Here is a 21984-nt window from a genome sequence, read left to right on the forward strand (position 1 = left end):
TAACCCCAGTGTTTGATGTATTTATTTGAAATACTCGGGTTCGGTGAGGTCAGAAGTCCGAACATTCGGCGGGTATGTGTGAGGAGATGCATGAATGTGTAAGAGGCGAAGATCACAAGAAGAAGAAGAAGAAAAAGTAAATAGGTATTGCGCGCGTCAACACGGTTTATGAAAGTTGGTAGCCAAAGAGACGGATTGACAGCAGATGAGAATAAACATCGCAGAAGGCTGATCCCTCTTCACAACAGGTCACAAGCCTACACCAAGCAGAAGAAGAAGAAGACAGTCGTTAAAACCAGCCCGCAGTATGAAGTTTAACTACTATCCTCGGCTCTACCCGACCCAGTTCCTCCAGGGTATGCTCGGCTACAGCAGTCTACAGACTAGAAGGAATGTGTATTTGATGAGGCGTTTCTATCCATTGTTGCGCGGTATGATGGATAATCCTGAAACTATCCGGAGCATCGGTCTGTATGTTCCCGATAGTTAGCTAAGGACAGCGTGGGCATAGATAGTTTCCCATTCCTATATACAGGAGGACCTGCCGATGGTTATGCCTGTAGGAAGATATGCTGAACAATACCTGTTCCATGTGCCTGAGGGGGTATTCCCATAAGGGATTTGACGAAAATTTAAAGCGTATACACGACGATTATGATGATAGATTCTTTAACAAGAGTATTCTTTCTTATTGTTGATTTTTTGTTGTATACGCTTTAAATTTTAGTTAATGTGTACGTTAATTATTATTATCTTTATAAAATTAATTAACTTTGTTTTCACCACTTTTTTATTAATACAATTCAACCTACCGGTTTCAACAATACATTATCATCATCAAGGTTAATTAATTTTATAAAGATATTCAAGAAAACATTCAAGAAATAAACAGATAAATTGAATTGAATAACGGAGGATGCGAATCTAGCGGTTCTGCCTCTCGAAGCAATTAAGGACGCCCTCTTACCGCCGTCGCACGGCAGGTAGTCCGCGTGCACGAGCACTCGGAGCGGCCTCCTGACCAGCGTGCTCGGGCATCGCGCCGCCCTCTGGCCGCAGGTCCGGCTCTGCGACTTCTGTCTCCGGGCCTCCAGCTTCCTGATGTCTGTAACACAATAATATATCTAAGTACGCTGCAGCGCGAGTGGTATGTTTGCCACAGCACGCCTACCACACTGGGATGGGCTACTAAGGCAGCGAGTGGCAGGCTTCCGGGAGAGGCTGGTGAAGAGCTCCGACCTCATCATAAAGCGGCTTGTGGAGCGCAGATGGGGGCTGGACATGTGGCGGCACCGGACCACAGTGCTGCCGCATGTCCAGCCAGCGAGCTGATCTTCATCTACTTCTTCTTTCCGTGTTCCATGTTCTCTCCCCAGGTGGAGCATATGCCCAACACGAGACGTCTCCTAGTCACTCTGTCACGCGCCATCTCCTCGGCCCCGGGTAAGTCCGGCGTATCGAAGTTCCGCCGAGTATAGTCGGTGAATGGGCGCCGAAATCAAATGCTTTGCAAGAGAAGGTCTGTCAGAAAGCCTAGATGCTTCTGTATCAGGTCTGGAAATGCGGTGGGACAGCTCTCAATGTACCTCGCTTATTATTATAGAGAAGGTCTGTCAGGAAGCCTAGATGCTTCTGTATCAGGTCTGGGAATGCGGTGGGACAGCTCTCAATGTACCTCGCTTATTATTATAGAGAAGGTCTGTCAGGAAGCCTAGATGCTTCTGTATCAGGTCTGGGAATGCGGTGGGACAGCTTTCAATGTACCTCGCTTATTATTATAGAGAAGGTCTATCAGGAAGCCTAGATGCTTCTGTATCAGGTCTGGGAATGCGGTGGGACAGCTCTCAATGTACCTCGCTTATTATTATAGAGAAGGTCTATCAGGAAGCCTAGATGCTTCTGTATCAGGTCTGGGAATGCGGTGGGACAGCTCTCAATGTACCTCGCTTATTATTATAGAGAAGGTCTGTCAGGAAGCCTAGATGCTTCTGTATCAGGTCTGGGAATGCGGTGGGACAGTTCTCAATGTACCTCGCTTATTATTATAGAGAAGGTCTGTCAGGAAGCCTAGATGCTTCTGTATCAGGTCCGGGAATGCGGTGGGACAGCTTTCTGTTCTGTTTGGATAGTTAGGGTTCGAGTACCTCTCTCCTCGGCCTTCCTGATGGCCTGCACGCGGCCGTGCAGGCGCCGCGCCGCCGCCCGCCACGCCCTGTCCGGCAGCCCCCGGTCCACCAGCGACACGACGCGAGGCCCCAACCTGCGCTCCTGAAGCAGCAGGATCTCCTCCAGCTCCTGCGCACCGAGGATCATACGTCACACAGGGAGGTTAGTCCTACCCGCTCGCCAGACTGGTGTTTAACTAACTACTGCCGGGTAGTACTACCATTAAAGGCGGGTAAAACATTTAAACTCGATTATTTCATAACAGCATTTTATGTCCACCTCCGTAGTGTAATGGTCAGCACGCTCGGCTAACCTAGTGGAGGTTCCTACTGGTTCGATTCCCGGGAGGGGTAAAATAAATATAAGTGATTTTTCACTCTTAACATTTATTCAATATTACCCTGGACTGGTACCTGAAGCGGAGGGCTGATCACCCTTCCTTCGTGTGTTAATGATCAAGATAACACTGCGTTTATATGATGCAGTGCCCTATGCACCGTTGGGGTGCGGATAAGGGTTTGAATGAAATTTTATGTCAACCCTTCGGAGACATTCCAAATTGTGCAGACATTAATATAAAAATAAGATAAGCCGTTGTTTATTTTACATACACACATACTCTCTTCTTGCCCAGCTCCGTCAGCTTGGGGAATTAGTAATAAGACTCAATGAGCAAGTGAAATAATTTATGCTAGCAATATTAATTCTTTAGCTATAATCTGTCTCTTCTTATTTCAATGAAATTATCTTCTTAGGCCATAAAAATTCTCAAATTACAGTCAATTCTTATCTCTATGGTAGGCAATAATAATTCTCAAATTACAATCCATCTTTTTATCTCGATGAATTATGATCCTGATGACAACAAAAATCCCCAAATTATATCGTTTGTTAATCTCATGTGATAATTCATTGATCTAAATAAAGCACCCACACAGACAGCATGGAGTATGTTCAGTGCACGAAAATAAAAGTTATACTAGTTGCAGGTGTACATTTCGCAACGTTCCCTACAAAAAGGTGATTTAATTTGTCGCTCACTCCTTTCAAGAACGTCATAAATCAAAGATCGTCAATTTTGAGTTGTGCATGTTTTCGTAATGCCCAGAAAATGTACTATATCCCAGCAAAAGCGGCATATTTTTATCTTAATATATACCCGCTACAGGGCAGAAAGTGTTATTTTTGCATTTTGAAGAAAAGGTATTGTTCAATTATTTTTTTTAAATATACTAAATATTTTTCAAATGGTGAAAAAATATTCAGATTTTACCTAAAAAGATCTGTTGCATAGTAAAAAGTTAAATAAGTGGCTTGATATTTATTTTTAATACATTGTATTTTATGTTTGAACTTTAAAAACGTTCTCCTGAAAAATCAAGTTTTTTGATTTATGACGTTCTTGAAAGGAGTGAGCGATGTGTCATACATACTTTATCCAGATATTAGAATAATAGTTTTGTGTGGAAATTAATTTTTATATATACTTTTAAAGCCTTCTTCTAAATATGAGATTATCACGGAGTGCTTTCGTTATTTAAGCAAATCTGTTCTTTAAAAAGAAACAATACTGTGGAACAATATATTGTTAGCGTGAATTCGTTACCAACTTACGAAAACAATGTTTTTACGATGGCGAATTGCGCAAAAGAAAATGATGAATGAAAATATTTTTTCGCATATCGCTCACTCCTTTCAAAAACGTCATAAATGAAAAAACTTGATTTTTCAGGAGAACATTTAAAAATATAATACAATGTATTAAAAATTATTATCAAGCCACTTATTGAACTTTTTACTGTGCAACAGATCCTTTTAGGTGAAACCTGAATGTTTTTTCTCCATTTATAAAATATTTAATAAAATAATTAAACAATACCTTTTCTTCAAAATGCAAAAAAAAACACTTTCTGCCCTGTAGCGGGTAAATATTAAGTGAAAAATATGCCACTTTTGCTGGGATGAAGTACATTTTTTGGGCATTCCGAAAACATGCACAACTGAAAATTGTCAATTTTTGATTTATGACGTTCTTGAAAGAAGTGAGCGATATATTCGCGTGACTGACTATATCTGGCCACGGAATGCGTAGCCTTCTACGATGTTACCATGTTCTGCGCCTTAATTGTGTTGTTATAATTAAATAGGTCAGTGGAGAAGATGGCGGCTATTGGTCTAAAAACACACTTACAAATTTCAACGCATTTCCCACACAACCATTATTCATTGACATTCTATTACCGATCATAAAATGCTGGATTAAGAGTACATTAAAGACCTAATTTAAACCTAATGATACCGACCTTGTCTCTGCATTTGAGTTCGTAGTCTTCGAGCGCACCCAGCACGCGGGAGTCGAGCACGCGCTGCAGCCACGCGCGCCGCACGCGCTGCCTCTGCACGGCGCGCACGGCGCCCCAGTGCACGGCCACTTCCGGCGGACCTGAACAGCACGAAACAGTGAAAATCTGCACAAATCTTAATCCTAAAGAGTTGCCCGATGCACCAGATCCGGGCGCCGTTTCTGTGTTGAAGAGACGCTCGATTACAATATTGCTCGGTCACTTTGTTGCCCAAGAAACATATCTGGTGGCGGAGAAGGCTTATATGGTCGTAGAGCATCAAAAAGGTGATTTAGTACGCAGCTGCACTGGGTGGAGGCTGACGAACCATGAGTGTACTAATAGCTACAATATAATCACCTTGCATGCGCACACAGCTGCGCTGGGTGGAGGCTGGTGAACCATGAATGTACTAACGGCTGTCATGTGTGCACACAAAGCTGCGCTGTCGCCTGTGCCGACCCCGAGGCAACATGAACGAAATGACATTGATGCGATACAGTGCCCTAGGCACAAGGGTTGGAAGATACACGCGCAGAAACCGAATGGCCGTCAATCCATTTTTTTTTTTTTTGAATTACCTAACGTCCAAGTGACTCTGAAATCTAGCTACGGCTTATGCAACACCGTTTATCATGTCCCTACTCAGGCTTCAACTTTAAAAGTTTCATAGCCTATGCCTACTTGTGAGTGGATTTACTCTTTATGTTTAAAGTTACTATAATTTCATGTAATTCATGAGTGAAAATTCTAGGCAAAAACACTCGCTATCCGTCAATCCATATAATGGAGAAGACAGACATATGATCGCCCAAAAGGCGGTACGAACCAAACTTGATGTCCTCCAGTTGCAGTATTTCTGGAATCTCTTTGCACTTCCGATGGATCCTGTAGTCCGGCTGATAGGGGTCCGTCTGGGCGGACGACTCTCTGGAAAAATGGAGTTATATAATGTTGGACTTATGAAGAAGGATACTCTTTTGGGCTTTCGAGGCTAGCATAAATGTCTTTTTTTAAAATTAATTTCATTAATTGATTCGGCAGTCACTTTGTGGTAAAATCTATCCATTTGTAATTAATGTTTTACTTAGTAAATACCACTATTTCTTAAAATCTACTGTGACACGTGTTTCGATGCATTCCGCATAATTTTCAAACGCCGTAGGTGAAGCTAATTCTAAATTTTAGAGTTGTGTCCTTGGGACGTTGAAGTTTGAAGAGGGGGTAGTAGCCATTTCTTATTTCTATTTATTAATTTAATTTTTATTTTTTACTTTTATTTCTTATCAGTGGGAACATAGACAAAAGGGGGGAGGCTTTAGTCATTGTCATATTGTTAATTATGGGTTTATTGTTATTTATATTTTTGTGAATTTCTATTGTTTCAAAATGGCTTTTCGTATTAATTATTTTTAGGATTTCTACGTTATCGTGGTTAAATTTGTGATCATTATCTGTTGAATGGTTAGCGAATTCCGAAAAATTATTATTTCTCAAACGTAATTCATGTTCCCGGATTCTTGTTTTGAATTTTCAGTCATTGAAAATTCAGTCTTATATTGGTATGACTTCAGTTGAAGTCATACCAATATAAGAACTTTATTTCTTTTGTCTTTTATGTCTTTTTAAGTCTTTTTATGTCTTTTTGTCTTTTTTTGTCTATTTATGTCTTTTTATGTCTTTTTATGTATTTTTATGTCTATTTATGTCTTTTTATGTCTTTTTTTGTCTTTTTGTCTTTTTATGTCTATTTATGTCTTTTTATGTCTATTTATGTCTTTTTATGTCTTTTTATGTGTATTTTTTAGCTAAACCCACCATCCACCCGCAGCGGTTAAGTCCTGGGGGACTCTTTGTCAGCTGCGCATAGAGGTATAATTTTAATTCATTCTTTAAGAATAAAAACTCTATGCAGCTTAATGAGGGGCAGGAGGATGTACGGGCAAAGGCGGACACTTTGTCCGCACCCCTCAGGATCGCTATGTCTATTTAAAAAGAAGGAATACAGAAGTAAAAAGAGAAAATAGTTTTTACAAAACTTATATATATTGTCCGCCTCCGTAGTGTAATGATCAGCACGCTCGGCTACCGTTCTGTAGGTCCCGGGTTAGATTCCCGGGAGGGTCAAATAAATATAAGCGATTTTTTCACTAACTAACTAACTAACTAACCGTCACGCCGCTTCCCCGCAGGGGTAGGCAGAGAGAATCGAACGCCACACCACTCTGTCTTTGCAAACATTCTTTGCCTCTTCTACATTCATGCATCTCCTCATACATACCCGACGATTATTACGACTCCTGACCCGGCCGCTTTCAAGTATTTGACATACCTGATTGTGCCAAGTTTTCCTCGGTCGTCCTCTGCTTCTTTTTCCAACTACATTTGCCTCATAAATTTGTTTAACCGTTCTTTCTTCACTCATACGCTCCACATGTCCAAACCATCTCAACACACCTTTCTTAATTTTATCGATAATGCTTATCTCAGCCTTACATTCTTTCCTTATTTTTTCACTGTTATATTTATTCAATATTACCCTGGACTGGCACCTGAAGCGGAGGGCTGATCACCTTTCCTTCATGTGTAATCGATCACGATAACACTGCGTTTATATGAAACAGTGCCCTATGCACCATTGGGGTGCGGATAAGGGTTTTATTATTATTATTATCATAAATAAGACAATGACTTAAAACCAAATATCGTAAAATGTCTAGGTAAACATTTTACCTGCAGACGGTCTGGACTCCGACGCTCCTGGGTTGGCCGAGGAAGTCTTCCGCGGGGAGGTCCGGAGGCAGCGGAATCTGTTCCGCATCCGTGTGGACGATCATCGTAGACTGCACCTTCGGCCTGCAAATCAATACAATCCATCTGTCTGCACGCGCGCGAGTCCACAGCTTCTCGGGGAAGAAGGCAACAGCGCGAAGGGCGAAGCACAAATCCAAGACCAATCGCGAGAACTTGCCACTCTCGGCAAGAGGCAGCATTCGCAATAAACTCAGGCCTTAACCCATCGGCCTATAAGCCGCCAAACGCAGGCGGTAGGTATGTTTTTACATTCGAATAACAGCCGCATTTAAGCCACGCCCATATCCGTGGTAGTTCGTATTATATAAAGATACTTTAGTGTGATATGTACAAATCTGTAAAGAAGGCTTTTGGTAATGCATTATTTTTTATAATTTACTGACGACACTTGACCAAAGATGTCCCTGTAAGGATAGAATTATCATTTTGACTGAAATATCAGCTAAAAGCAGTTAGAAATCAAAACTTTACATCCCAGGAGTAATGTTTTATTGATTTATTTGTTCAAGTTTTCTTGTTAATTTATCACATATCTGATCTATGGAGACACACGATAAAATACGTGTATAATAGTTATATGTACCATATTTATTGGTAAAACAGTAAAAGATATAATTTTATGAGATAGTTTATTTTTATAACTCGGTTGAATTTGAACGCCTTTCACGCTTCAAGCACACGAGCGTTATGATTGGTCGGGCTTATTTGTACCGCAAAAACCAATCTGTAGTGCGTGGTACCTTTTTCTGCATTTAAAGATTATTTCTTTGTTTGTTCTCGTTTTATCAGGTGCAAAATATTAGCGCCTCATTGTTTAACAAACCATATCACCTCCCCTCCGGACAGGGCAACTCTTTTACTTGCGGGGATACATGCAATTATTGTCGTTATATACATGTTTTGAAAATAAACTGATATGCGGATGGGTTAAAAACATATTGATCCAAATATGACACAACGTGCGAACGCTTTACAGGTGGACCTAAAGGTCGGGCATTGCGTTGTAGCGGGCGACAGGCCAAATATGACACAAAGTGGGGAAATGTTTCAGTATATATCTAAATAGTTACGCAGCGCAGTATAAGGTCCTGTCCCTCCCTTCTATGGTGGAGATGGATTGCAGTCGCGTCGTCCTTGCGGCGGCGATCGCTGCATAACTCACTTCAACATGGTCTGGAAGTCGCGCATTAGGATGACACACTGCAAATTTAAAGAAAAATAAAAAATGTCAGATAAGTTGAGATGGAGCCAGGAAGAAGACTATGTGAGTATCAAAAAAATCAGCTGTCAAGATACACGCTGTCTGCCATGAGCAATGTTTAGCATTGCATGTTGCATGTAGCTAGATGTTTTCTCATTGACATGTGTGTATATACAGTGTCGGGTTGTGGTCCCGTGGTTAGTGTCGCGGACTCTTAAGTCAGAGTTTCTCGGTACGAACTACAGGTGTTCCTTCAGTCTCAGGTACAAATACTATGATACGTCAAGATATCATTATATGTATCATGACACTTGTATGGAGTATATACTAGCCACTAGCCACTAGCCACTAGGCAAATCTCACAGATCTGTTTCAAACCAATATAACCAGCGATAGCATTGTCACTCATAAAACATAAAACTAATTTTAGCTTATCAATGACTTGCCGGTCAGTCGTTTGCATTGTGCCAGTCAGTTTGCATTGTGCATTACAAAGCTATCTCTTTCTTAGTTTATTTGATTATTAGATGTAAATGATGAAAAGAGACAAAACACATGTCGATGTCAGTCATGGCGTGTTAAATATCGCTCGGCTCAGGACTCACCGGGTTCGGAAATACCCGGAGATACGAAGTATCACAGATATTCCGATATTAAATAATTTAGCGTACAGCGTACTGCGGCGGCGCATGGTGCGAGATACAGAGTCTGTTTAGCAGACTAGTATTTGGCAACAGGTAGCGTACCCTAGTATCTTGACATGGTGATATCAGTATATATTGAAAGCTGTCCCACCGCATGCCCAGACCTGATACAGAAGCATCTAGGCTTCCTGACAGATCTGCTCTTGCTAAGCAATTTTTTTTTTGAACTAAGTTGCGAAATTTATTGAAAATGTGAAACAACATAAAATTGTATCCCGATTTTACTATGAATTTACATTTAAAAGCTTTCAATATACCTGTCACTGCCAATCTAAATAATACAAGGCTTTCAATATACCTGTCACTGCCAATCTAAATAATACAAGGCTGTAAGTCCATCACCAAATTTTCTAGAAGTTCCCCGGTGTGGTGATATCAGTAATAGCGATATCGCTAAATAGAAGTCTAAACACAGAACTAGTTGGAACCCACTCTACCACAATTTGAAACCAATTTCTAAAAATGAGCTGCTTAGGCTCACAGAAGTAGTATGAAATTAAAGTATTTGTGTAAATGATAAAAACACAAATATTTCTCTTTAAAAGTAAAAAATAAAAGCTATCTAAACATGGATGAAGAAGAGAGTACATGAAAATCTTGATATTCGGACACTCTCAACGTATTGGGGCTATATGACCGTTGCAAACTATCGTCAACTTTTCTTGTCTTCTTCTTCTTCTTCTGCGCGTGTCATGTCAGGTCCCCCTAGTCCACCACTACTTGAGAGTAGTTGTCCTTGTCTCGGGCAGCTCTAGACGGTCCTGATCCCCGCCCAGTCTGGTATATTCCGGAGCCAGGAGATCTGCCTCCTGCCCACTCCCCGTGGACCCTCCACTAGGTGCAATAGCTCGTACTTGTCTCCTCTCAGCACATGCCCCAGATAGGACACCTGCCGGACCTTGATACCAGTCGGTAACTGTCTCCCTGCTCTTGCTCTTTGGAGCACATTTGCGTTGCTGACTATGGTCAGCGGTCCGTGGAGTGCGTATTGTTGTACTATTTAACCACTCTGGTCTCAATCCTGCGGATTGCAACAGATGACATCTCTTTTGCCATTCCCGCCTGTTCTCGGAAGTCCTCTTCAGCTCCTCATGCGTGGAGCAGCCCATGTTATGTGCTAGGTACCATGTTATGTATATGCAGTAATAATTAAGTAGCTCGCTACTCAGCTGGGAGCGCAAAGAGGAGAATAACGTGAGAAATTAAGTAAATTACTCAAGTGGAATAAAAAGTGTTTTTTTTTGTCCGCCTCCGTGGTGTAATGGTCAGCGTGTTTAGCTACCGTGCTGGAGGTCCCGGGTTCGATTCCCAGAGGGGGTGAAAATAAATATTAGTGATTTTACACTGTAATATTTATTTAATATTACCCTGGACTGGTTCCTGAAGCGCAAGAGTGATCACCTTGCCTTCATGTAAGAAATGATCAAGATAACACCGCGTCAATTAGATGCAGTGCCCTATGCACCATTGGGTGCGGATAAGGGTTATAAGTAATTAAGTAAGTTTTTTTTAATACTCAAGTGGTATAAAAACAAATGTTTTCTTTAATAATTTTAACATGTCTTACCACAAAGTAGTTAGCGTTAGTACTTTAAGTAGCCGAAACAATTAAAAAAATATAAATGAAGTCAATTATAATCAATTACAACAAACATGTGTGTCCAATTTATTAATAACATTTGGACACACTCAAAATGTTGTCAATAAATTAACTGGTCAAATTATAAGCTAAAAATAATGAAAAGAAAAGTAATATAAGAGTTTCTGCTTAATAAAAAAGCTTCTTTACATCTCACCAATAGATGTCTCTAGTGAAGTTCTAGTGATTCAAGAACAAAGTTTCTAAATTGGTTCATATATATAGAACTTCCAAGAATTTGAGTAGTGTGGTTGTCAATAATGGGTAGAATTGGTGAATGTTACACGTGTGTAAAGTGATCGCTTAAACCAGCCTATGACGGTCGTAAGCCCCGTAAATGCCCAGACTTCCATATTCTTCTTCATCTTTGATGAAATGTCAAAAAATAAAAGAAAAGTATATTTTCTGGCGTTTCCCATGTATGTGATTATAATCCAGGATTCGGACCTCACACACAAATATGTTTCTGCTCAATAAAAAAGCTTCTTCATCTCACTAAATAGATGTCACTAATAATAAAAATTGTGATTCTCGTACAATGTTTCAAAAATTGGATTTTATATAAAGAACTTTCAAGAATTTGAGTAGTGTGGTCGCCAATCGTGGGTAGAACTGGTGAATGTTACGCGTGTGTAAAGTGATCACTTAAACCAGCCCACGACGGTCGTAAGCCCTGTAAATGCCCAGATATCTTCATCTTAATTGAAATGTCAAAAAATGATAAAGTGAATTCATAATATATACTTACAAATTTGTACGTGTTTATATTTTCCAACTTCGCTAAACATCGATTTGAAAACTGGGTGAATTGTCTGAAAAGGAAAACATTTGTTTGATATATATATATATATATATATATATATATATATATATATATATATATATATATATATATAGATATATATATATATATATATATATATATATATATATATATATATGTGTGTGTGTGTGTGTGTGTGTGTGGGTATACATATATGCAGGTACATACATATATACAGGGGCTTTTTTTCATGTAACGCGGTGGAACGGCATTCGGGCACCTTTTTTATGGATAATTTTTATTTTTTATTTTCAAAACCATCACGCCATTTCACCGCAGCGGTAGACAGGGAGGATAGAAGGCCACAATAATCTGTCTTTGCAAACAATCTTTCCCGTTTCCACTTTCATAAATCTCACTCATACACGCAGATACCTGACTAGACTAGACTCCCGACCTGTCCACACCCGAGTATTTGAAGAACTTGTCAATTGCAAGTGTTCCTCGGTCTTCCTCTGCATCTTTTTCCATCTATAGTCGTCTCACAATTTTTCCACCGTACTTTCCTCGCATATGATATTTATTTGATGTTCCATATGCCCATATCATCTTAACACACTTTCCTAAATTTGATGGATAATGCTTATTCTCAGCCTTTCCATTTTACCCTCCCTTAGTCTTCTATTCAAACACCTATCAAACATCGTTTAAACGCATATTCCTCTGAGTGGTCGCATTTTGATGGCATTCATTTTATTTTCATCCTTCGTATGCCAACTGCGTGCAGATATATATATTAGACTGTCGCTTTGCCTTCACATATTAACGATCAACCTAACAACGCATCAATTTGATGCAGTTCCTCATGCACCACTGGATGTGGATGAGAGTAAGAAGAAGTTATTTTATTATTATATCCGTGTATTCGTTCATCAGCCGAAGTGACATTACACATCCCTGTTTTACGCATATCTCATTATGCTTGATAGGAACGTCGACTGGTCTCAGAGCAGCGTGACAGTATATCGGGAGCCCGATGGTGCGCTGGGCACTAGCCCGGATACGCATCGTACTCACAAACTGGGCGGTGGCCATGGCAGACTGTCTCGCTTGTCTCTCGAAGTCCTTCTGTCCGGAGACCACGAAATGCGGATCTGAAACAAGTGTACACAAATATATGTATATATATATATGTGTATATATATATATATATATATATATATATATATATATATATATATATATATATATATATATATATATATATATATATATATATTTATATATATATATATATATACAGTATCTACTCAATGAATTAGGGCCACCCATTATTTTTTTGAATACTCTGAAATCTTTTGGATTATTATATTTATTTTACATAAATACTTTAAGTTTTCTATTGATATCTAATATCATGTATATTACTTTCAATAATATGTAAAATATACCTGGATTATTTAACCCTTTACAAAATTTCAAACCCTTTTTCTGAGAAAGGTCCCTAATTAGCACAGGTAGACAGATAGTTGAAAGTTCAAAAAATAGTCCTATCTCATTTATTAGTGAAGTTTCTTGAGTTTTGGTTGTTGTTTTGTTCAAAGAGGTTATATAGTTATCGTGTCTTGTGAAAAAAACTTAATTTTTAATTTTAGTTCATAAAATATAATTTTTTTTTGTAAACACAAGTGTTTTTTTTGAAAAGGACGAAATGGGAAAAAGTAAAGACATTTCTGAGGAAAAAAAGTCTAGTGTTATAGTGCTACTGAAATTAGGAATACTATCTAATAGAGAAATTTCAAAAAAAGAAAACGTTTCTCGTCAAACAGTGGACAGAATTTCAAAATCAATAAAAAATCAGTCACCCGCCACCAGCAATCGGCGAAAGAACTGTCGTAGGATTAGAAAAACAACACCGAGGACTGATCGAAAAATCGTTCAAAGTACCTTAGAAAACCGTAGTGCATCAGCAAAAACATTAAAAATAAAATTGGAAGAAGAGGGTATAAATATATCGGTATCAACACTGAGGCGACGTTTTTACGAAGTAAATCTGAAATGCAGGCGCCCTGTAAAAGTACCAAAATTGACACCACGAATGAAAGCGGATCGATTAAAATGGGCCAGGCTACATAGAAATTACTCGGTAGATGATTGGAAAAAGGTATTTATTTAAACTGAATTTTCAACATATCATTTTAGTAAATAAACTTATATGTTTGAATTAAACTTAAATTTTCATTATTTTTCAGGTCATCTTTAGTGATGAGTGCCGGTTAGAAGCCGTGACAGAGAGCCGTCGATTCATCAGGAGAACACCAATGGAACGTTACAATGAGGCCTGTGTGATAAAAGTTATCAAACACCCCCCTGCAACAATGATATGGTCATGTATTATTAACAATTTACCTGGGCCGTTGTTTTTCGTGGAAGGAACAATGAACCAAAATTCCTATAAGCAGGTCCTCGAACGAATTTTATTGCCCTTCTACCACACTCGACCCAACAGAAGGTCCATACACCTTCATGCAGGATGGGGCACCTTGCCACCGGGCTAAATCAATAATAAAATTTTTGTCTAACAAAAATCTGCCTTTGCTCCCCTGGCCTGGAAATTCTCCGGACCTTAATCCTATAGAAAACGTATGGATCATGTTAAAAAATAAGGTATACTCATTTCCAAATCCGACAGTAGACTGTCTAAAAAAAAATATTCAAAAAATTTGGTCAGAAGACGAAGAAATAAAAAACATGATAAAACAGTGCATTTTAAGTATGCCAAAAACAATTGAGGCAGTTATTTCTGCCAAAGGTGGAAATACAAAATACTAACTATATTTATATGAAAAAATATGCGTAATTTAAGCGTAATAAAGTGTTCATGTGTAAATAAAATTCAATGTTGTTTTATTCAAGGTTTTCTCTGAGTTATTCCTGTTTGAATTGAGAAATTGCGCGAAATTCTGCGTGGCCCTAATTCATTGAGTAGATACTGTATATATATATATATATATATATATATATATATATATATATATATATATATATATATATATATATATATATATAAAGCATATATATATTTAATTGATTATTAGATTAAAACCAATATTTTTAGCTTTTCCACTTTTTTATTTGACCAGCGACCGGGTTTCGTCGTTACCGACATCATCAGACCCAGTCTGATGATGTCGGTAACGACGAAACCCGGTCGCTGGTCAAATAAAAAAGTGGAAAAGCTAAAAATATTGGTTTTAATCTAATAATAAATTAAAAATGCAATTCCATCACGAAGTGTCAGTGGATAATATAATATATATATATATATATATATATATATATATATATATATATATATATATATATATATATATATATATATATATATATATATATATATATATATATATATATATATGTTAATGCCAGTAAAGCATGACTGGTGTAATGATATATCCAATTTTCGAAAAAGAAAGATTTAAACTGGAAACAGAATGTGCAGTCGACAAGAATTGAAGAGGCAATAGGACATCAGGATCTATCGAGTTTAGTGGTGTCCTATTTAGAAAATATGACAAGACGAATGAGACAAATAAATGAGCTATGTGACAGATCTTGATTGATACAAGATACTGAATCCATTGTGCCTGTTGTATTGTGTTTATGGATCGACCTTATTCATAAACTAGACATCCACCATCATTTTGAAGACATACAAACTAAATATGCTATAAGTCCTTGTACATAATAGCCAAGAAGAATTTTCCTAGGCAACTAAAAATATTTTTTTTTAATGTAGTTGTCCGCCTCCGTAGTGAAATGGTCTGCACACTCGGCTACCGTTCTAGAGGTCCCCGGTTCGATTCGACTGGTACCTTTCATGGTTTTAAGCGGAGGGCTGATCACCTTTCACCATCATGAGTTAACGATCAAAATAACACTGCATTCATGTGATACAGTGCCCTATGCACCATTGGGTGCGGATAAGGGTTTGAATTGAATGAAAATGTAGTTGGTAATAGAAGCAGAGGAAGACTTCTCGTAAATAAGCAATATCTTACCGTAGATGAAATCGTGTTCACGAACAGTCTTGAACTTGCCCCGTCTCCCCTCGAACACTTGCTGAAGCCTGGTGGACATTTTCACCAATTTAAAAACCGTATCAAAAATCAATGGTGTTATCAATCCCCGTAAGGTGACTGCTGAGGATAACCGTGGAAACGGCAAATAAGTATTAAATATTATAACACGTTGCCGGGGATACCGGGAGGTGGGTAGGTCCCGTTACTAGGAGCAAGTGATCAAATACCTTCTCGTATCAACTAACTAACTAACTTACCATCACGCCACTTCGCCGCAGGGGTAGGCAGAGAAAATAGAACGCCACACCGCTCTGTCTCTGCAAACATTCTTCGCCTCTTCCACATTCATGCATCTTCTCATACATGCCCGACGATTATTACGACTCCTGCCCCGGCCGCTTTCAAGTATCTGACAAAATTGATTGTGCCAAGTTTTCCTTGGTCTTCCTCTGCTTCTTTTTCCAACATTAGCCTCATAAATTTGTTTTACCGTTCTTTCCTCACTCATACGTTTTACGTGTCCAAACCATCTGAACATGCCTTTCTTAATTTTATCAATAATGCTTATCTCAGCCTTGCATTCCTTCCTTATTTCGATCCTATTCGAGCATCTATCATACATCGTTTTGTAGCACATTCTTTTGAGAGATGGCATTCCGACTGCATTCAGTCTAGTTTCATCCTTCTTTTGCCAACTCCATGTTTCGCTTCCATACTGTGGAGCCATATTATGTATTGATTTATACATGATCAGGCGCAGTTTAAGCTCAACCCTTCGGGAAGCGTGCCCAGTGTAGTTTGTGAAGTAGTGGGGTGATGTGGCTGAATTTAGAAATTCCAAAAATTAGTCTCGCCGCTGCGTTTAGCACTGATGGCAGTCGAGTCAGTTTAGTAAGACTCTTTCAAACATTATCCGCGAGTAATAATAATGGTAGAGTGGAAATGCGATGACTGACCATTTCCTGTAAATGTCTTTGCACTGTTCCGTGTCTGTCTGCTGTGCTGGTCGGGGTTGCGGGCGTCTGTGTACCGGCCAACGTCGAGTCGTGATCGGATCTAGCTGACTAATTGAACTAAACACTAATCCCTTTCACTGCCTACACTGGGGAACTTCTAGAAAATTTGGTGATGGACTTACAGCCTTGTATTATTTAGATTGGCAGTGACAGGTATATTGAAAGCTTTTAAATGTAAATTCACAGTAAAATCGGGATACAACTTTATGTTGTTCCACATTTTCAATAAATTTCGCAACTTAGTTCAAAAAAAAAATTGCTTAGCAAGAGCAGATCTGTCAGGAAGCCTAGATGCTTCTGTATCAGTTCTGGGCATGCGGTGCAATATATTATCCGCGAGTAAGTTTTAGAACGTCCTAAAGACCCAATTTTGGATGTTGCGTTGAAGCATTATATTGCGGGTGGTGTATAATTACATGAAGTGCATATATCGCTCACTCCTTTCAAGAACGTCATAAATCAAAAATCGTCAATTTTAAGTTGTGTATGTTTTCGGAATGCCCAAAAAAAGTACTATATCCCAGCAAAAGAGGCATTTTTTAAACTTAATATTTACCCGCTACAGGGCTGAAAGTGTTGTTTTTGCATTTTGAAGAAAAGGTATTGTTTAATTACTTTTTTAAATATACGAAATATTTTTCAAATGCAGAAAAAACCTTCAAATTTTACTTAAAAACTTCTGTTGCACAGTAAAAAGTTCAATAAGTGGCTTGATATTTATTTTGAATACATTGTATTATAATTTTAAACCTTAAAAACACTCTCCTGAAAATTCAAGTTTTTTTATTTATGACGTTCTTGAAAGGAGTGAGCGATATATGCACTTCATACCGGAATATTCCGGTGAAAAGAAACTCAAGTCTCGCACCGAGTGGCCATTGATAAATAGGTTTTATTTCAAATAAAATTGGTGATACTGTTTGATTATGTGTCCAAATTCAGAATTTCCATTGTTAAAATTGATCAAAATGTGTATCACTATACAGATACATTTATGGGCTCAATGTGTGTTTTCTTCTCACATCTGGTCATAAGAATGTTTTTTTTCCCACAGTTACTCCGATTGTACTCACTTAATTATTTTTTATTCTAATGTACAGACATGCGGCCCTTGGATCATCGATGCAGCCCGGGTGCAATTTGGGATAAATTAAATTAATAAAGAAAAAAAACATTTTTTAATGAAAAAGGTCTGTATTGTATTTCATTCATCCTTCAAACCCTTATCCGCACCCCTATGGTGCATAGGGCACTGCATCATATAAACGCAGTATTATCTTGATCGTAAGCACACGAAGGAAAGGACCGCTTCATGTCCAGTCCAGGGTGATTATTGAATAAATATTAGAGTAAAAAATCACTTATATTTATTTGACCCAGGGGGGTATCGAACCCGGGACCTCCAGAACGGAAGCTGGGCGAGCTGACCATTACACTACGGCGGCGGGCCGTATTGTATTATAAAGCACCCGAGTATTATTATGCTAATATCACAAGTGTCCCACCTTCCTGTGAAACATCCATCGTACCTCTTTATACGAAAGCAGATGGACGTCTGAGCATCCCGGGGCTTACGACCTGGCAACTGACTGGCTTAACACTTTATATACCCCCATTCCTTTGAGCTTGTCGCCAATATCAAATATCAAATCCAATGGGAATATTTTTTTCATTAGAATATATAGAGACATCTATAAGGAGGATCAAGAAATACTAAAAAAAAATATATATATATATATATACATAAATATATTTTATTGATTTGGCGTTTAATTTGTAGAACTCCATTTTAATTCATGTATTAATTTTTAAATCAAACACAGATTTTTTGAGTCTTCTAAGCTGTATGTTATTAAAAAACACATAAAAATTCACATTGTGACAATTGTTTCACCAGTTTTTTCACCAGTTTCATTTGAAAATGCCATAACTTAGTAGACTTGAAAAATCTGTGTTTGATATAAAAATTAATATATAAATACTAAAATATTACAATTTACCGATATTATCAAAGTTACAGTCATCTTTCTAGAAGCTTACACTGGCAGTATATATATGTGTCTTTGATACAGAGTTACCGACTAGTTTTTTTTAAATGAATTATATTTCTGTGCAACATCAACATTTATTTGAATATTTTTCTAGTCTAAGTTAGCATAAATAAATATATGAATAAACATATTTACAGTTTTATTCCGCTATATTTCTAAGTATTTTATTTATTGTTTCGGCATTAACTTTGTGGTAAGACATGTTACAATGATTAAAGAAAACACTTGTTTTTTACCACTTGAGTTTTATTATAGACTACATGTTTCAGAAGTTAAACTTCCATCATTCAGGTCTGTATAATAACATGTCCTGAATGATAGAAGTTTATACTTCTGAAACATGTAGTGTATAATAAAACTCAAGTGGTAAAAAACGAAGTGTTTTCTTTAATCATATTTCTAAGTAACTGTGTTTTCTGTATCAAGTTGTGACAACCTTGAATAATTGAACTGCGTGTTTTCTGAGTAAACGGCAGCTCCAACGCCACACGGTGTATATATTTGCTAAGTTTTAAAAAATATCCTCTATATCTATATATACTTTTTTTAGGTTTTATTTTTGTTGAAAAAATCCCAGCCCGCTGGGTACGGCCATAGTAATACCTTCCGGCATTGAACGGGTCTGAAGACCACCATGTGCACATATTTGTCAAATCCTGTCGCCAGCGGTACCAGGCGTAGGCCCGTGTGAAATGTCTTAACTATTTACAACATTTTGAGTGTGTCCAAATACTTATTCACAAATCTGGTCTATCTCCAATTATAGGAGTTATATTTCATATTATTTTTTGACATCTCATCAAAGACGAAGAAGAATATGTGTAAAGTGATCCCTTAAACTAGCCTATGACGGTCGTCAGCTTCGTAAATGCCCAGACTTCTTCAGATATTCTTCTTCATCTTTGATGAGATATGTTGAAAATTTCAAAAATTGTCTTTTAAGTGTCGCGGACTCGGCGCCTCGCTCGCCGTCGCTTCTCCGGGACAGGCTGGGGGGGCCCCTGGCTGGGTGGGCCCCTGGGGGGGGGTGGGGATGTGCGTGCGGCGGTGCGCGGCGAGCGCGGCGCGCCGACCTGTCGCGTACGGGCAGCGCTCGCAGCGGAAGGGCGCCGCGCCGTGCACGGCCTGGTGCGCGCGCAGCAGCGACGGCTTGCGCGCCGAGTACGCGCAGCGCTCGCACGCGAACGCGCCGGGCCGGCCCTCGTGCAGCCGCGCGCGGTGCGGCGCCAGCGACAGCGGCCGCTTGCACGCGTACGCGCACACCGCGCACGTGTAGAAGCGCGTGAAGCGCCCCGCGCACGCCGGCCGCGCGCCCGCGTGCGCGTTGAACGCCCTCAGGCTGTCCAGCTGCGCGCGGCAGGAGTTGCAGGAATACAGCACCCCGTTGCCGTCCTTCAGGACCTGCTGCACGTCCGGGTCGTTCAATGCCTCGTCGACATTCAGCGCGTCGTTTTCTAGATTTGCGTCAAAACCATCGCGAGTCTCCGCTTCACGTTTAATATCATCCGGCCCGTTCGATTCTTTGTCGAGAGCCGTCGAATAAAGCGCGTCATTTTCTTGTTTTGCCCTCTCATTCGGATCAAAACTATCGCTTCTTTCTCGTTTAATGGTGACGGTTTTATCTGCGTCCGATCGGATCTCTCCGCTCGGTACTGCGTCCGCTTCTCGCTTTATCGGTTTACACTCGAACGCGGTTTTTTTATCCATCTCGAGGGTAACGTCTTCGTAATGTCTCAAATCTAAAATAAAATCCAAAGGTTACAAAAACGCGAGAATAATCTACGGTTCCATCACACGAAGGAAAAGAAAGTACCATTTTATCATTTTTGATATGTCAAAGTGCGCAAATAATAACACAAAAATATATATACAAGTGTCAACAACTCGATATATTTTTGACAGTTGACACTTGTGACGTATGTTTAATCTATGGATAACATAAATATTTGTATGGCTGTAAAGTATCACATTTTAGTAGCCGATAAAATATGCGTAGGTACTCGTTTAAAATACGTACTTACCGTTTTCAGAATGGAGATTGTCGGGAAACTTGAAGATCTGCCAGGAAGCGCTAATAGAACCGAGTCTAAAGACAAATTATTCAATGGATACGGTTCATTTCTTCTTTATGACATTTTTTTGGATTCAAAGAATCCAAACTCTTTTTGTTCGCCTCTGTGAACTATGTCCGTTCGCATGCTCTTCACCATTGCAAATTTAAGAAATCTCAAAAATTCTCAAAAACCAGTTAAGGTGTGTAACTTCAACTATTGAAGTAGATTAGAAAAATTAACTAAGCGAAAAGAAACTCAAATCTCGCACTGAGTGGCCATTGATAAATTGGTTTTATTTCAAATAAAATTGTTTGATTTATGTATCCTAATTAATAATTTTGATTGTTAACATTTTTCAACATGTTTATTACCATACAAATACATTTTTTGATGGTTCTCACATGTGACATATACGACCATATGGTCGTAGTAATGTTTTTTTTTCTTCACAATTACCCTGTTTGTACTTTCTGATTACCTCTGCATTCAAATTATGTACAATAATAATAAAATAATAAAACCCTTATCCGCACCCCAATGGTGCATAGGGCACTGCGTCATATAAACGCAGTGTTATCTTGATCGTTTACACATGAAGGAAAGGTAATCAGCCCTCCGCTTCAAGTACCAGTCCAGGGTAATATTGAATAAATATTACAGTGAAAAAATCACTCATATTTATTCTTACCCCCCTGGGAATCGAACCCGGGTCCTGCAGAACGGTAGCCGAGAGTGCTGACCATTACACTACGGAGGCGGACAATACGTATGAAATTTGTTGTTATACAAAAATGAATAATCTAATGTCTGGTGAGGTCATCAATGCGGCCCGGGGTGCAATGCGGCCCGGGGTGCAATGCGGCCCGGGGTGCAATGCGGCCCGGGGTGCAATGCGGCCCGGGGTGCAATGCGGCCCGGGGTGCAATGCGGCCCGGGGTGCAATGCGGCCCGGGGTGCAATGCGGCCCGGGGTGCAATGCGGCCCGGGGTGCAATGCGGCCCGGGGTGCAATGCGGCCCGGGGTGCAATGCGGCCCGGGGTGCAATGCGGCCCGGGGTGCAATGCGGCCCGGGGTGCAATGCGGCCCGGGGTGCAATGCGGCCCGGGGTGCAATGCGGCCCGGGGTGCAATGCGGCCCGGGGTGCAATGCGGC

General features: G+C 39.4%; 2 protein-coding genes across 2 annotated transcripts in view; both read right to left on the bottom strand.

Moving 5' to 3' along the window:
* Window positions 1–15829, bottom strand: part of LOC148300683 (cilia- and flagella-associated protein 91-like) — a 28054-nt gene extending 12225 nt beyond the window's left edge. The window contains exons 1-9 of the mRNA XM_088274436.1: window positions 15691–15829; window positions 12707–12783; window positions 11615–11678; window positions 8393–8522; window positions 7242–7364; window positions 5338–5438; window positions 4470–4609; window positions 2145–2295; window positions 968–1105 (exon numbers count right to left, since the gene is read on the bottom strand). Coding sequence (XP_088130562.1) covers window positions 968–1105; window positions 2145–2295; window positions 4470–4609; window positions 5338–5438; window positions 7242–7364; window positions 8393–8522; window positions 11615–11678; window positions 12707–12783; window positions 15691–15769 — 1003 coding nt within the window. The 5' untranslated portion in view covers window positions 15770–15829. The remainder of the gene's footprint in view (window positions 1–967; window positions 1106–2144; window positions 2296–4469; window positions 4610–5337; window positions 5439–7241; window positions 7365–8392; window positions 8523–11614; window positions 11679–12706; window positions 12784–15690) is intronic.
* Window positions 15830–19138: 3309 nt separating this feature from the next.
* LOC148300684 (uncharacterized) lies at window positions 19139–20696 on the bottom strand. Its single transcript, XM_088274439.1, has 2 exons — window positions 20592–20696; window positions 19139–20517 (listed from the first exon to the last, which is right to left on the bottom strand). The coding sequence occupies exon 2, from the start codon at window positions 20483–20485 to the stop codon at window positions 19703–19705; it is 783 nt and encodes a 260-aa protein (XP_088130565.1). The 5' UTR covers window positions 20486–20517; window positions 20592–20696; the 3' UTR covers window positions 19139–19702.
* Window positions 20697–21984: the final 1288 nt, after the last annotated feature.

Source organism: Brachycentrus maculatus, unplaced genomic scaffold, assembly GCF_059751285.1.
Source record: "Brachycentrus maculatus isolate JH-2025_06_01 unplaced genomic scaffold, ASM5975128v1 h1tg000672l, whole genome shotgun sequence".
NCBI lineage: Eukaryota > Metazoa > Arthropoda > Insecta > Trichoptera > Brachycentridae > Brachycentrus > Brachycentrus maculatus.